The 17713-nt window shown below is 37.1% G+C and overlaps 2 protein-coding genes across 2 annotated transcripts; both read right to left on the bottom strand.

The window, feature by feature from the left end:
- Nucleotides 1–13586: 13586 nt before the first annotated feature.
- On the bottom strand, nucleotides 13587–14213 carry LOC114287181 (uncharacterized). The gene has a single exon (XM_028230458.2). The coding sequence runs from the start codon at nucleotides 14211–14213 to the stop codon at nucleotides 13587–13589; it is 627 nt and encodes a 208-aa protein (XP_028086259.2).
- A 207-nt stretch (nucleotides 14214–14420) lies between these two features.
- Nucleotides 14421–15236, bottom strand: LOC145819978 (uncharacterized). Its single transcript, XM_082914184.1, has 2 exons — nucleotides 14897–15236; nucleotides 14421–14617 (listed from the first exon to the last, which is right to left on the bottom strand). Exons 1-2 carry the CDS (start codon nucleotides 15234–15236, stop codon nucleotides 14421–14423), a joined length of 537 nt encoding a protein of 178 aa, XP_082770310.1.
- Between the last annotated feature and the right edge of the window lie 2477 nt (nucleotides 15237–17713).

The raw sequence follows: 17713 nt of genomic DNA, 5'->3' as shown, positions 1-17713 counted from the left end.
GAAGGATGTGGCAGTGTTTGTATCAATGTGCCTTACTTGTCAACAAGTGAAGGCCGAGCATCAGAGACCAACGGGTTTGTTGCAACCCTTGCCTATAGCCAAGTGGAAGTGGGAACATGTCACAATGGATTTTGTTATGAGTCTTCCAAAGACTCATTGGGGGTAATGATGCCATTTGGGTGATAGTTGATCGATTAACTAAGTTAGCGCACTTTGTATCTATACGCACGAGTGACTCGGTAGATTATCTTACCGACCTTTATATTAGGGACATAATTCGACTTCACGGGGTCCTTGTGACTATTGTTTTAGATAAAGATTTGTGTTTTACAGCTTGGTTGTGGCAGAGTCTATAGAACGCCTTGGGCACTAAGTTGACTTTTAGCAGTGCTTATCATCCTCAGACTGACAGAAAGATCCTTGAGGATATGCTTCAGGGTTATGTTCTTGACTTTACGGGGTTATAGGAGAGGCACTTGCCCTTACTGGAGTTTACCTATAACAATAGTTTTCAGGCGAGCATTGGCATGGCACCATTCGAGGCCTTGTATGGTCGACCATGTAGATATCCTGTATGTTGGGCCGAGGTAGGTGATGTACCAATGATAGGTCTTGAGTTAGTCCAGGAAAAAACAGAGAATGTTGCACTTATTCGCAAGAGGTTGGTCATGACTCAGAGTCGTCAAAAGAGCTATGTCGTCTGTAGGAGAAGACTGTTATCCTTTGAGGTAGAAGATCACAACTTTTTGAAGATATCACCTAGACGAGGTTTGATGAGGTTTGGGAAGAATGAGAAGTTGTCTCCTAGGTTTATTGGGCCTTTTGAGATCTTAGAATGTATTGGAGAGGTAGCTTATCGTTTGGCCTTACCGCCATAGCTTTCTGGGGTTTATGACGTGTTTCATATTTGTATGCTCCAAAAGTATGAGCCGGATCCGTCGCACGTGTTGGATTGGACCGAGCTAGAGGTAGATAAGGATGCCTCGTATGAGAAAAGACCGGTTAGAGTTTTAGATACTTGAGACCAAGTCTTGCGTGGCAAGACAATTCCTTTGGTGAAGGTGCTATGGAAACTTCACGAGGTTGAGGAAGCAACGTGGGTACATGAGGTGGAAGTCCGTGAGAAATATCCGGGCCTATTTGTTAATATTTGAACTTCTATTGAAAATCTTGTCATGTTAATGTAATATAAACATTGTATATGTTTTAGAAATGTGAATTGTATATTTAGTAATGAGAACGTGTTTATCACAATGGTGAGAATGAATAACCGATGGATGCGTCATGGTGATGAAATTAAATTGCTATCATTGTTATAATTGGTTTAAACATGGTTTTGTTGTGGACTTAAAATTTTGGGTATGAAATTCCTTAAGGGGGGAGGTTATAGTGATTCGGGCTTAGACCCGACCCATGTAATGCTTTTAAATCCGGAAAATCAGGTGCGTAGCTATTGTTCATTCCTTTTTCTTGCTTGGTTTTGGCATCAGGGGTCGACACCACCACTGCCTCTATTTCCTTGTTTTGTTTTGCTCCTAGGGTCGATACCTATGTTGGTGGTATCGACAACTCCTTTGTGGTTGTGTTCCTGGTGGAACTATTGAAAAATAGGGTCGACACCAGTCTTGGTGGTGTCGACATTTGTCCTGATTTTTGGCCTCTGGGTCAACACCAATTTAGGTGGTATCGACACCTGTCTTGCTGTGTTCCTGGAATTCGCTATTGAAATTTAGGGTCAACACCATGGATTCCCAGGGTTGACCCTTCTCTTCTTGTGTTGTTCTGGGTTGTCTACTGAAATATAGGGTCAACACCACTGCTTCCAAGGGTCAACCTTTGTCTGCTACCAAACAAAAATGCCTCAACTTTTCTGTTCATTTCATTATGTAACATATGTTATAAATTTAGGGTTAGACTTGTGAATGTATATCTGCATATGTTACTCTTTTGTAAGCTAAATTGGAAATTAATGAAAGATGATCACTTTATCATTGTTGTTACTTATTAATATTGTGAATGAGTTATTATATTTATTTCGGGGCGCTACAGAATCTTTCCTTACTTGTTGAACTGTGTTAATTTTGGTTGTACATGTAATGAAACAATGTTATAAGTTCTGGAAATAGTTCAAAAGGGAAGGAAATATTGTTAGTGTGTATCATTTCTATTTTTGTTTCATTGTGTTGTTTATCTTATATTGATAATGCCCAGATGTGATGGGGAACATGAAGGTTCATTTGGCAAGGTGTTACAAATTTTCTTCTTGGAATGAGGAGATTCTCTCTAGAATGATGAGAGTTTTTCTTCATAGAATGTAGAGATTCTCTCTAGAATGAGAATAAGAAATTGTTGTTATTTTTTTATTATGTATTAATTTCAAACTAAAAACAAGCATAGAAAGTTAAAAGAGTGATTGGTCATATTAGGTAAATAGCAATATGTCCTAATAGTTGGACTTAATTCTCATCAAATTCTATTGAAAATAAATCCTAATAAAATTATTAGTAAAAATAATTTTTTGTGATGATATTTGGCATATGTCGTTAAAAATTAACGATTATTGATTTTTGGGGAATTTTTTTTAAGGTCCCTAATAATAATAATTTAGAGGATAAAGGACACCAAAAAAAATGGTGATGCATCAGGTCCCTGAACAACTTGGCGCGCGTTTTTAATTATTTTGTGGACCAAAATACCCTTGCCAAAATCAACACAGAAACGAAATTCATTCTGACGTCTGAGTTCCATTCCAAACATCCAGCATCTTCACGAACAGGAGAACAACAGAATTAGGGTTTCAACATCATCTTCACCATCGACATTAGAGCTTCGTTATCTTCTCCAAAAATCATTCCCATTCCTTCCTCACAAATTTCTCTGACTTAGATTAAAGCTTCGTTTTCACTGCTCATCATCATCTCAGTCCATCTCATCACGTCGCATCTTCATCTCGAGCCATATCAGCTCGTCATTCAAGTTTCATTCTAACCCTGTTCAGTTTTTCTACAATACAACTAGATTTTTTCTGGAAACGTAGTTAATAACATTTTATATTAACCTTCTATAAATTAGGGTTTCAATTTCGTAATAAAAAGCTACCTGAATTTGGAAGAAGTTATTTCTGTGTGTTTTGAACTTATTCTTGAACATGATTGTGTGATTTTATCTGTAAATTTCTCTGGCATTTGAATTTCTCTGATTTTTGCTTGATGTATGTTTCTTCTTTCAATTTTCTCTGGCATGTTTATTTTCACAAAAACAATTTTTTGTGTTTTTATCTTATTCTTTAACATGTTTCTGTAATTTTGTCTATAAATTTCTCTGTAATATGTATTTTTCTCTGCAATGTCTATTACTCTCTTGCCCCTGTCTAAGTTTCTCTAGTATTTATAATTTTCTCTGACCACATCACATCACTTTCCTCCCTTGTGTATCTCTATCACTTTTAATTTTCTCTGGAATTTTAATATTATGGACTGGAATGAATGTTTCTTCTTTGAATTTTCTCTACCATGTCTATTTTGAGAAAAAGTTATTTCTCTGAATTTTGATCTTATTCTTGAACATGTTTTTGTGATTTTGTCTATGAATTTCTCTGCTTTGTAAATTTCTCTGGAATATGTATTTTTCACTGCAATGTCTATTACTCTCTTGCCCCTGTCTAAGTTTCTCTGGTATTTTTAATTTTCTCTGACCACATCACACCACTTTCCTCCCTTGAATGTCTCTATCATGGTTAATTTTCTCTGGTTGTGTATGTAAATTTCTCTTGCATTTTAACATTATGAATTGAAATTATCTCTGGAATGGAAATTTCCTCAAGAATATGTAATTCTCTCCGGAATGTGTATTTTTCTCTGGTATGTTTATTTTGTTCAATTCTTGGTTTCAATATGGTGTAATTCTCAGTGGCATGTTTACATTACTTTGTTTATTTTATCTTGCTAATTGTGGAATGGAAATTTTCTTTCGCTTGCCATGTTTACTTTTTTCTATCATTCATTTTCTCTGGTATGTTTACTTCTATATGTAATTTTAACAATTATTGAAAATTTCTCTCCCATGTTTATGATGCTGTGTTGATTTTCTCTGACATTTAATTTTTAATGTCAAATTTTCTCTGGCATGTCAAATTTTCTTTGGCATGTCCAATTTTCTGTAATTTTCCTTTATCTGTAATTTTCTCTAGCATCTCCAATTTTCTCTTTTCTGTAATTTTCTCCTTTATCTGTAATTTTCTCTGACATGTCCAATTTTCTCTGGGATTTAATGTTGACATCTTTATGTTTTAATCATTGTCTAGAAATGGCAAAGCGTAAAAGCAACGAAACACCGGAAACACCAAGCAAAAAACAGAAACTCTCTCAGTCTTCTTATGGGCTAAGATCAAAAACCAGCAGCAAAACACTAGAAACACCAAGGAAGAAAGAACCACTCTCTCAGTCCTCTTATCATCTAAGATCAAAAACCAGCAGCAAAACACCACAAACTCCTCACCAAAACACACAAGTCCAAGGTGATGAAGCAACTAGCATCCAGATGAGTACCCTAACTTCAAAAGACTCAAGCTCAAGGGGGAAAAAACCTATTAAACTCCACAGAAAGAGAGCTCACTACAGCATTCAATTCTGATCCAACCTCTCATCTGTCGTCTCCTTTTTTCAAACGCTTAAATTCAATTCAAAACAACTTCTAGAGCTTCAAAAGACCCCATTCTGGTATTTGATCCAAGCTCTAACCACTGGAAGGATGGATCCAAAGAAATCTAGGAAATCCGATGATGATGTAGTTGCCATAATCCAATGTTACAATGAAAAAATAAAAGCATTCACAGTTGGTAAGAAGAACTTGACCTTTACAACAAATGACATGACCTTGATTTTTGGTTTGGAAGGAGGTAAAAGAGCCATGTCATTAAGACACTCTAAAAAGCCAAAATCTGCATTCCTCAGGAGAAGATTCCAAAAGGACACAAGGCTCACTGGTCCTGTTCTTAAAAATGCCTTGGTCAAAGCAATGAAAGGCAAGCAACCAACTGACTTCAAAGATGTAGCAATCATTGTTACATTGTACTTGTGTCTCACCCTATTTTTTGTAACAAGCGGGAATTCGATAGGTTGGGTTTTTATAAAGTACGTGGAACCTCTTGAATCAATGAAACAGTATGATTGGCCGGAAGAAATCACATCAACATTGATTGATTCTATCATGGCATTGCACAAAACTCCAAAAAAAGTTACAGGGTGTGTCATTGCATTGCTGGTAAGTATAATATCCATTCAAATTTGCAGTTATCATACTTACAAATTTGTGCGTTTAGAAAATTTTATTTACTTTAATTTTCATCACAGTATTGGCTATGTGAACATGCAACTATCATTGACTCGGAAGACAGTAACACAACTAACTTCCCAAGATGTGCCAAGTGGAACCTGCAAACCTTGACGAAACAGCTGCAGAAGACACCAGTCCACTCTCTTGCACCTCGACAGGTTAGATTCCTATTGCTACTGAAATCTCAGTGAAAGTCCAAAATTTCTCTGACCACTGCTTTGTTTCCCTCTTTGTGCATTGATTGATTAAGATCAATTTTCTCCGAACTATCAATTTATGTTTTCTTCTTTGGTTACCACTGGTCTATTTCTGCCATTGTAATCAATTTTTTCTGCCATCCAAATTTCTCTGACCACAATTGTAACACATTAACTTATATGCCCTGATTGATTTTCTCTAATATCTGAATTATGTTGGTTGTTTCATAATTTTCTCTGGCCCATAAAATTTTATCTCATTGTGTATAATTTTCTCTGCCCATAACTTATGTGCCTTGCATCTTTGATAAACACTGTTTATTTCTACCATTCTAATGAATTTTCTCTGGAATCCAAATTTCTTTGACACAATTATAGTAAAACATTAACTTATATGCCTTGATTGATTTTCTTTGATATCTAAATTATGTTGCTTGTTTCATAATTTTCTCTGCCTCGTAAAATTAACTCCTTGTCTCTAATTTTCTCTGGCCCATACAATTTTCTCTGAAGTTTGTTTCTCATTAGTATCATTTAGATGAATTTTATTTTCCTTAGTTGAATTTTTTCTCTCAGTGAATTTTGTAACATTTTTCTAATAAAAGAGTCTTCTGTTACAGATAGATAACAAGCAGCTAGTCAAAAACCCATCAGAGGAGTTCTGTCTTGGCAAAAAGACGAAGAAAGAATCAAAAAAGGCAATTGTCAAATTCAAGGAGACATTACAAGATCCATCTGAAGATGGAGGAAATGAACAAGCAGAAGGCAACGTAGAAGAATATGAAGCCAGCATTGGACAAGAACATCAAGCAAGCAGCGGAGAAGAAGAAACCAGAGAAGAAAGCGAAGAAATAGAAGCAGAAGACAAAGAACAAAATGAACAGAAAGAAGAAGACAGTGAACAAGAAGATGAAGAGCAAGAAGAAAACAAGGAGGAAAGTGATGAAGAAGAACATAATGAGCCGATGGACCAACAACGTGATAGCATTTGTGGCTCAACAATGCATCCGCCTGAAGAATTTGAGGAATCAAAGGATGCCCAAATTGCTGATCTATGTCAAAGACTGAAGGCACTTTCTCAATCTAAAAAAGTGGAAGAGAGAAATTGGATTGAATTACTTGCTGAAAATGATATTTCAATAAGAATCCTGACATCACTTAACTCAGAACTTCAAGAAAAAGAAAGCACAATCCAAATGAAACTAAGGATGTTGGAGGTTGAAAAAGCAGACGATACAAAAACAATTCAACAGTTGAGGTGTTCAAATTCGGAGCTTGAAACTGAAAATGCTAAATTGCATGAACAAGTTCAAGAACTATCCGTCCAACTAGCAACACAACCATACCGAACACCAACACAACTTCAACCACAAGGTCAGTGAAAATCTTGAGCCACAAAAAGTTATGTCCTTGTGTCAACATAACTCAGAGAAATTTCTATTTATTATAATTTTCTCTGTCATTGGTAATTTTCTCTGGAAGTTATATTTCTCTGAACATATTAGTTATATTTCTACTGCTTATTTCATTTTCTCTGTATATTTTCTTATTCCATTTTTGGGACTTGTTTGATTTTCACTGTGTATAGTTGGAATGCATGTGGAACAATAACCAACAACCCAACAAGAACAAATGGCACACAAAGAACAACCGAAACAAAACACAAAAGTCTATGGTAACTGCAAAATATTGAATCGAATAAATTTACATATTGAAATATCATCTGTTACATTAGAAAATTTTCACTTTTCCTAATATTTTCACTGTCTGCAATCAAAAAAGATCCAACATCAATGATAAAAAATTTAAAGGCAAAAGAAAGGAATGAAAAGCAGCATGATCTAGAATTCTAATATCCCAAAGTTGCGAAAGTGACTAGAGCTTCAAAACAAGCTGCAAAGCAAGCTGAGCAAAGCACGAAGGACAAAGAAGTGCTTGATGCTGATGCGCACGTCTTGCCTCAACCTATAAACATTAGAAAATCTTGGGTCTTTCCACAAACTCTTCCGATTTCAAGATTGATAAAAGATCATGTAAAAGACATCTTGCAGCACATATCAAATGTGTCTGGGCTTGAGTAAGTACAACAAACAAAATAGAAGATAACAAACAACAAATTACAGACTTATATTGCATTAACAACAATTCAATCCCTTCTTTGTCATCTTGTAGGGCTTTAATTTGGACAAGTGAGTTGAATCTCATTACCTTTGAAGACATTGGAAACCTAATAAAGCAAAAAGAAATTGCCAACAATGTAAGTCTTTTCCTTTCATCAAAATTTCTCTACAATGTTCCATCAGCCTTTATAAACCAATATTACAATTATAAATCATATTTTTCAAGTCATTGATGGCTATGGAGAGATCCTTTTGGCTGACCAAATGAGAGAAAGACAACAACCAATCTCATTTTTTTTCACATTCATGAGCTTAGTATGTTACTACTATTTTATTTGATTTTCTCTGGAATTTACTTACTACTTTCTCTTCTTAAGATACTTCTTGAAGCCAGTTGTGTCACCAGTCATAACAAAACCATTTTTTGATTTTCTCTGAACACAGAATTTCATCAAGATGACAGAAAATCAAACTTTTCGAGTGTCCTTATTTGACAAGCATATTGAAACAGCATGGAGGAACTACAGGTTCCTCCATTTCCCAATAAATATTGGAGGTAATGAGAAGTTCACACATGGAAATCAATGGACCTTGCTTGCCCTGGACAAACAAGACAATTTATGGAGGTTCTACAACTCACTGAGGCTAAGGAGGGATGATGCAGAAGACAAATATGTCAAAGATGCAAAACAATTGGTAACGAGTGCAAATTTCTCTAATCCATCATCATCTTTATGTGATGATAATTTTCATAGAATCCCATTGATTTGTCCGTAAATTTCTCCGTTATTTAAAAATTATTTTTTTGCAGCAAGATTACGTGGAGAATTTTTTTAAAGCTTGCCTTGAAAGAGACGCTCAATCACAACCCTCTTTCAAATTAATAAACTCACAAAACACAAGTTACGACTTTGAGTATGTCAACAATGCTCCACAACAAGAAAGTGATTCGTAAGTTTCTTACATCTATAAATAAGATAATCTGATTTGCATGTTTCTTAAAACTAACCATACCTATAATTTGTATGCAGTCTGGATTGTGGCCTCTTTGTCTGCTATACAATGAAACAATATAGCAAGCATGAACCTATCAGCTCCAAATTGTCCACACAAGAGATAAGATTGAAGAGGGCAGAACTCATAGAGAGATTTGTGACCGAAGTTGGCCAGTAATGGACTGAACCAATTGAAATACCTCTAGAAGAACCACAAATGTAATAGTGAAGCTAGTGAAAGGAAGACAATGTACATATCTATACAGAGAAAATTGTCTCACATATATGTATATATCCATACAGTATTAACCATTCAGTTTTTTGTTGATACATTGAAGGAATGATGCTCCTTGACATATATGTATATATCCTTTCTTGACTAATCTAAATTTCATTTTTTTTTTATTTCGACTAATGTAAATTTCATACCTATCGATGGTTAAATATATATATATATATATATATATTTTTGTTATTGTGATTCACAGAGAAAATTTGCCAGAGAAAATTATCTACAGAAATTTCTCTGGTATGAACTACCTTAAATTCATAGAGAAATTTAACTTGTATCGTCCCAAGGGGATGCCTATATGATCATGTAATCTGTAATACTTTGTGTTGGTACAAAACAATCATCAAACTCAACAAAACACAAAGCGCACAGTAATTTTATCTGCCACTGGAAAATTTCACTGCATGAATTTCAAATTTCAAAACACAATGCCCAGATAGTTTTCTCTGATGGTGGAAAATTTCTCTGGATGAAATTGACGGATTCGAATGGTGACAGAAAATGGAATTTCTGAGTTATGAATTTCTCTGGGTTGAGTGATTTGGAGAGGAGGAATTTCTCTGAGTTGGTAAGGAAAATTTCTCTGGCTTTGACGCAAATTTCTGAGTTAAAGTGAGTCCAGAGAAATTCTTCCCTGGTCTAGAGAAATTCTCAACTCAGAGAAATTTCAAAAGTGCTTAATTTTGTTTCTTGGTTGTACAATAATTTTTTGTATGCTTTGTCTGGTGTGCACATTTCTTCAAATGACTGATATGAAGCTACCAGAAATTCATAGAGAAATTTAACTCATATCTCGCCAAAGAAGGTGCTTATATGATCATTCAAGCTCTAATGCACTGCGTTAGTACAAAACAATTATCAAATTCAAAAAACACAATCCACACAGTACTTTTCTCTGCCATTGTCAAATTTATGTGGATGAATATGAAGCTTCAAAACACAATACACAGAATTTTCTCTGCCATATGAAAATTTCTCTGGATAAATTTGATAGGTATTACAAACCCACTGCCTATAGTATATATCAACAAGCACAACGCACACTTTAACTGATATTGGAAAATTTCTCTGGATGAATTTGATTGATATTATTATATACGCTGTCTAAAAAATACATTTCACAAAACAAAATATACAAAGTAATCATCAAATGTATTATTCAATCAATAAAATGTATAATCTTCAACTATTTAACAAAGGTTCCTTGCATGCTTTCTTATTATGGTGACCAATACTCTCACAACGACTACACTTAATCACCCTTTTAAACTCTCCAGTAGAAACAATTCTGTTCTTCTTCAGCCTCCCAGTAGGTCTCTTGCTCAATGGACGTAAAATCATAGCATCTTCAATGCTACACACAGGTTTTTCAACAGTTGGAACTGGGCCAATCGAAAACGAGTATGCTTGACGATACATATCAGCATGAAAAAATGGTTCAACAAATGAATTCAAATTCTTTCCACTCCTAAAAATTGCAGCAACAGCATGTTGACATGGATACCCATTTATTTCCCATTTTCAACATGAACAAGTTCTCAACCCAAGATCAACCATAACCAAAGGAAAACAATGCACTTCAAAGACATTATCAGATGATAAACTCACATTCCATGTCCTCTCATCCAAAAAAGACTTCTCCAACACATTATCCATACGAGGACATAGAATTTTATTCCATTTACTAGAGAGCAGCCTCCTATCAGACCTCATATTCATGATTTGCAACCATATCATGTCCACCAAATTTGTTATTGGCAAGTGCCGAGCTTCTCGTGTCCATGAATTGAATGACTCAGCAACATTTAAATACACCTCACCATAACGTTTCCCCACAAAATATGCATCACTCCAATTTCATATGGTAAACTTCTCAAGAAAACACTCACAATGTCTCCTCCCTCACTTTTTAATTCATTTAACTTGAAATGAAATGATGCCTTTGTTGGAGCATATGCACATTCTGAAAATTTTTGACACAATCGTCTCCCTAACTAAATTTGTGTTTCCACATGACAACTTATGTGACGGCGCGGTTCTACACCATTGGTTGCAGTCAAGGGAGAGTCACTAATGAGTCCTATGGTCAATAACCAGTAAGATCCCAAATCGCCTGAGGAGTCAGATTGGCCTCCCTTCTAAGTCTAGCTTTCTTAGGCAGCGCACTACCCTTTTGACAGATCTTAAAAGGTATTGACACAAGGTCTCATAAGTAACGATAAGGTTCATACATGTAAATATTAAAGTATAAGTGCATAACAACCACGAATATCCTTAATTTCAAAAGCTTGTTTTATTACATTACATCCCAAAAGAAGCTTAAATCTTCACACGAGTCTTACAAAATAACAAAAGGAAATTTCTAGCCTTCCTAAGATAGCCAAAAGTCTTCGAAGGTTTCCGGCTCGTCGTCTCCCGCTATAAGTTCCGCTTCGTCACCTGGCATGATACGCCGTGAGCTTTGAATGCCCAGTAAACACACACACACCCCAACCATTTTTCCCAGTCCAATACACAATCACAATTATAACATCAAGTAGTAAAGCATGATACTCAAATAAATAAATAAAAGGTTGAGTTAGATTGTTAGCAACTAGAAATCCCCCAAAGAGATTTCATCCTCCCAACCACAAGAATCGGACGCGGATTATTCGGTATGCCCCCTCTTTTGCTGCTTTGTTGCAGACCTAACCTCGGATGCCTACCAACGGTTATGTACCATGTAGCGCCAACCGCAGGGCCTCAAAAGAGACGGTAAAATAGGGCCTTGCCCGAAATCCCTCCTTACACCAAACCACCTAGGGTCCGAATATAACCGCTCCGTTCAAGGGTTCCGAAAAAACCACTTGCGCAAGACTTTAACTTTTCAAATAGGGAACGCATCCCAACAATCCATATATCACATTTCTCATCTTTACATTATTCAAGAGCTCGAAAACCCAATACCCTCCCTATTAGGTTTCCCGTTAAATTAAATGTTTTAAATCAAGTTAATCCAACTTACAAGACAATAATATCCACATGTACATGCATCCATAAAGCAAGGAAGATAAATAACATAACCATAATACACATAATAACATGCCAAGATATGCTCATATGTAAGTAGGCAATTTCATGAATTCAAGGGCATAAAACATCCACACAAAACACAGTTTCCAGATTTAATGTCACATGAAGATTGAGATAAAAGAACTATTTTAAATCTTCCACCGGACTCGGTCTCCCTATGGTTCGTAGAGAATTTGATCTAGTTTCTAGAACACTTTTCAAAAATGGGATTGGTTTTCCAGATTTTAAGTTATTTAGAAAATATTCCAGCGCTGTCCAGAATCTGTCCAGATCCGTCGACCGTTACGAAAATTTTATTTTCTTGCAAACCGCTTGATATTTTTCGATGAAACCAATTTTAGTTGAAAGATAACATCTTAAGGAAGGTTTTGACATAAAATAGAGGTCCAGAATAATTTTGTACATTTTTCTAGAATTTCTGGAAGTGGGCTGCAAAAACAGATTTTAAGGTACTATGCCCAAAACAAGAAGTTTTATGAGGAAAGGGTTCCACCACGGGAAAGTTTTCGTTTCTTTTGTGAAGAAAACATGCTAACTAACATATATTTAACTCAGAAAATTTTCTTGAAAGAGTGCCCTTGGAAAGTTGAGAGATTGGTATAAAAAAAAGATGGTTTTGTGCCAAAATGGAGAAAATACAAGAGAGATGGAATCAATACTCAACCCTTAGCATTTTTAACATAAGAACTCATTAATAACAGATCTGAAAACATTATTTAGAACCCTTAGAAATATGTATTGAAAAAAGGAAAATGAAAGAGAAGGTTGTGTTTGTGGCTTACTTACTAAGCTTTGCACAAGAAGCTCTCTTCTTCCTCCTTCTTCTCCTCTAGACTTCTCTTTCTTTCTCTCCTCCCTCTCTCTAACCGAAATGTGTGTGTGAGTGAGTGTGTTGTGTGTGTTTGCAAGCTAGGGGGTGTGTTGGTATTTATAGACAAACCTTTGAGGCAAAAAGTCCTAAAAGTCCCTTAGTTAGATATGGATGGAAAGGTTAGGATTTGTTTGAATTCTAAAGGAATGGAAGGGATTTTGGGAGGCTTGTTCATTGGTTTAGGCAACTCCTAGTTGTAATGAGACTAGTTCTTGGATTTTGCATCCTAGGTCTAGGTCACTAGGTTGTGTTTTCCTAGAAGTTCATGATGGTGGTTCTTGAAAATTGGCTCCTCTTTAGGGAAGTGTGATGGGGTTATTATTTAAATCATTTTAGGTTCTAGGTACACTCCTCTAGGTGTATATATATATATAACAAGATTGATGGTACTTCAAGGTACAAGGTACAAGGTACAAGTACTAGTTTTTGGGGCAAGTTTTGAATTTAAATAAAGAGTGAGGGCTTGGAGTTAAATACATGTAACTTAGATAGAATTAAATTAGGTTAGGGAACCTAATCCAATTAGGGAAATTTCTATTTCGATAAAAATAAAAATAGTAATGCTAACTGACGAGATTCGAATTAATTCAAGTAAACGAGGGGCTTTAAGAAAATAATTCAAACATTAGGGTTTTTAAAGTGAATACATATTTCAGGGGCTTCACAACCTATCCCACTTAAAACAATTTCGTCCCTGAAATTCAACTACACACTGTCTTTGAAAATCTTAGGGTAGTTTGCCTTCACCCAATCCTGGCGTTCCCAAGTAGATTCATCGATTCCCCGATGATGCCATAGCACTTTTACCAAGTGAACCGTCTTGCCTCTAAGGTTCTTTTCTCGACGATCTTGTATTGCTACCGGTCCTTCTTTAAACGTAATATCTTTGTCAAGACTGATCTCTTCAAATTTGAGGACGTGTGTCTGGTCAACGATGTATTTTCTCAACATAGATATGTGGAAGACGTGTATTCCTGCTAACTGCGGGGGTAGAGCTAATCTATATGCTACTTCGCCCACTCTTTCCAATACCTTAAAAGGTCCAATATATCGTGGCAACAGCTTCCCCTTTCTCCCAAAACGTACGACTCCACGCCTGGGTTGCACCTTTAGAAGCGCGTGGCTGTCTACTTCAAACATCAATAGTCTTCTCCTCGTGTCTGCATAATTCTTTTGGCAGTCTTGGGTAGTCTTTAACCGTTGTTGGATCAATTTGACCTTCTCAGTAGTTTCTAGAACAAGTTCGGGTCCTATCAGATTTGCATCACCCACTGCCGTCCAACAAATCGGCGATCTGCAAGGTCGTCCGTATAATGCTTCAAAAGGCGCCATGCCGATGCTAGCTTGAAAGCTGTTGTTGTAGGCGAATTCAAATAGGGGTAGGTATCATTCCCAACTTCTTTGAAAATCCATCGCGCATGCTTTTAGCATATCTTCGAGTGTCTGGATAGTGCGCTCAGATTGTCCATCTGTTTGTGGGTGAAAGGCGGTGCTAAAAGATAGCTCCGTACCAAGAGCTTCCTGCAGGCTTCCCCAAAATCAAGAGGTGAATCGTGGATCACGATCTGACACAATAGATACCGGAATTCCATGTAGTTGAATGATCTCCCCAATGTAGAGTCTGCACATAGACTCTAAAGTGTCGATCATCTTATAGGGTAAGAAATGCGCTAACTTGGTGAGGCTGTCCACTATTACCCATATAGCATCGCGTCTTCTAGGTGACTTAGGCAACCCTGTCACAAAGTCCATCATCACGTACTCCCACTTCCATTCGGCTATCGGTAGAGGTTGCAACATTCCCCCTGGTTTCTGATGTTCTGCCTTCACTTGTTGGCAGGTCAGGCATCTTGCTACAAATTTAGCCACTTCTTTCTTCATTCCATTCCACCAATACTGTCTTTTCAAATCTTGGTACATTTTAGTCCCTCCTGGATGTACCGCGAATGTAGAATGATGGCATTCCTTTAGTACCTTTTCTCTACGCAACTCATTACTTGGTACAAACAACTTACCTTGGTATCTTAAACTCACATCGGTATGAATTACCCAATCAGGCATGGGTTCTCCTGATTCCTGACGTCCCTTGATGTAGGCTACCTCTTGATCGTGTTTCTGGGCCTCTATAACCTCATTCATCAACTTAGGCATCGCCTTCTGCGCACTAAGATATGCTCTTGTATCTTGAGATTTTACTTGGATCCTGAACTCATTGAGTGTCTTAACCATATCCCATTCCTTGACAGAGATCTTAGCCATCATCCCCCTGGTCTTGCGACTTAGAGCATCTGCTATTACATTGGCTTTACCGGGGTGATATGAAAGAGTGAACTGGAAATCCTCAAGATACTCCATCCATCGTCTTTGTCTTAAGTTAAGGTTCTTCTGTGTTAATAGATACTACAGGCTCTTGTGATCTGTGAAAATCTCAAATTGTTCCCCGTACAGGTAATGTCGTCATTGCTTTAGGGCAAAAACTACGGCTGCTAACTCTAAGTCATGTGTGGGGTAGTTGCGCTCGTGAGGTTTTAACTGCCTGGATCCATACGCGACTACCTTTCCATTCTGCATGAGTACGCAACCTAATCCTTCTTTAGACGCATCGCAATACACAGTGTACCCTTCTTCTCGTTCTGGGATGGTCAAGATTGGCGCACTAGTTAACCTCTTCTTTAGCTCTTGGAAGGATTTTTCACAAGCTTCATCCCACTCATACTTTACTCCTTTTTGCATCAAGCGAGTCATTGGTTTAGCTAGTTTGGAGAAATCTTGGATGAACCTCCGGTAATAACCGGCCAATCCTAAGAAGCTGAGAATTTCTGACACGGTTTTTGGTTGTCCCCAATCTAATACTGCCTCCACCTTGGTTGGATCCACCGCAATCCCATTCTCTAATACCACGTGCCCTAAGAATTTTCACTTCATTCAACCAGAACTCACATTTACTCGCCTTGGCATAAAACCGATTTTCCCTAAGAACTAGAAGGACAGTCCTTGAATGTTGCTCATGCTCTTCTTCAGACCTTGAATATACCAAGATGTCATCAATGAACACTACTACAAACTAGTCAAGGCATGGTCTAAAGATCTTATTCATTAGGCTCATGAATACTGCCGGTGCATTGGTTAGTCCGAAGGGCATTACTACAAACTCATAGTGACCATATCTAGTATGAAAGGCAGTTTTTGGTATATCCTCCTCCTTGATTCGTAGTTGAAGGTAACCTGACCTGAGACCGATCTTTGAATAGCACCTTGAGCCTTTAAGCTGCTCAAAAAGGTCGTCAATCATTGGGAGTGGGTATCGGTTTTTAATCGTGACTTGATTGAGTTGACGATAATTGATGCATAGCCTCAATGACCCATCTTTCTTTTTAGCAAACAACACGGGTGCTCCCTATGGCGAAGTACTTGGTCTAATGAATCCTCTCTCGAGCAATTCCTGTAGTTGTGCCTTCAATTCTCGTAGTTCTGCTGGTGCCATGCGATACGGGGCCATGGATATTAGGGTGGTTCCAGGTTGTAGCTCAATATTAAAACTGACCTCCCGGGTTGGTAGCAATCTTGGTAACTTCGTTGGAAATACCTGCATATTCGCATACTATGCGTGGAAGTTCTATTTCTCCTTGGCCCTCCTCATTTAGAATCAGACTTGCTATCCTACCCGCAAGTTGATCGCTTCACTGCGTCCTACATTTTGTTGAAGCCATGGGGTCTTGTCTATCCCCTTTAAACTGGAAACGTGTTCCGTCATGCGTGTGAGCTACCACTTTCCTCTGACGACAGTCAATCACCGCTCGGTGGGCAAACAACTAGTCCATGCCCAAAATGATATCAAAGTCCGACATTTCCATGACACGAAGGTTGCAAGTTAAGTGTAGGTTCGACATTCCTATTTTACAGTCCTTACAGATCAATCTTATCCGAACGTATCCTCCCATAGGTGACATTACATCTAAGGCAGTTTCTAAGGGTTCTCCTACCAGTTCTAATGATTTAGCACAAGCAGAGGATATAAAAGAATGTGATGCACCAATATCAATAAAACATGCACCCAAGAATTGTATAGCACTAAATTACCCTCAATTACAGACGGGTTTGCAAGGCAAATACTCTGCCGGTTGCCTTCTGGTTTCTCCTTTCTGGTCCCTCATGAAGTTGGGTTTTCTTTCCACAAGCTCCAAATCCTCTTGGATTCTACCTCCTTTCATTCTGAAGTCAATGTTGTGCTGATTATTTCCACAAAGATGGTAAGACTCCTCCAAAATTTGATTCTTGATAGGGTTCGGGATTTTAGCCACAGTTACTAGTCCATTCTTAAGGTTTTGATTTCCTGGTATCGCATTTCTATTGTTGCTTGCAAGCTCATGTTATTACTTGTCTCGAAGTATGGTCCACCATTTGTTGTTCTTTGAATGGGGTGAGGCGTAAGTCAAATTCTAACTACAGAGGCAATTCCTTATAGGTAAGCAACTAATCTTAAGTTAGAGTTTAATTATCCTAGGGTGTTCACACAGCACAACTTCATATATACATAATAATAATTACAAAATTCCTAAAATTGGATTGAAGTGGAGACGAAGACTACGAAGCAGTTATGGTGATAATATCAGGATTAACTGAAATATGGATGAATGGTATGATGTTATGGTTTCAAACTTCAATGTGATCAAGGTTATAGATGTAGTGACTAAACTAGATATTTAACTTGAAACTGCGTTGGCCATCCGCGTTTCAAACTGAATATCCAAGATTCATCACCGAGTAAAGAAAATAAAATTATTTACAAGAAGTCTTGGGCTAAATAAAATAATCAAGGGTCAAAGGAGGTC

Source organism: Camellia sinensis, chromosome 1 (genome assembly GCF_055761805.1).
Source record: "Camellia sinensis isolate YWXY chromosome 1, ASM5576180v1, whole genome shotgun sequence".
Classification (NCBI taxonomy): Eukaryota; Viridiplantae; Streptophyta; class Magnoliopsida; order Ericales; family Theaceae; genus Camellia; species Camellia sinensis.
Note: the sequence above shows the minus strand (reverse complement) of the source record. Positions and strands in the feature narration are given on the sequence as shown.

What these genes read in the sequence shown, in the direction of transcription:
- LOC145819978 (XM_082914184.1), bottom strand. Translation starts at nt 15,236, where the DNA reads ATGGAGTATCTTGAGGATTTCCAGTTCACTCTTTCATATCACCCCGGT. An exon ending in TGTGAGTTTAAGATACCAAG is followed by an intron (nt 14,618 to 14,896) that starts GTAAGTTGTTTG and finishes ACTTTGTGACAG; the next exon opens with GGTTGCCTAAGTCACCTAGA.
- LOC114287181 (XM_028230458.2), bottom strand. Translation starts at nt 14,213, where the DNA reads ATGGCGCCTTTTGAAGCATTATACGGACGACCTTGCAGATCGCCGATT.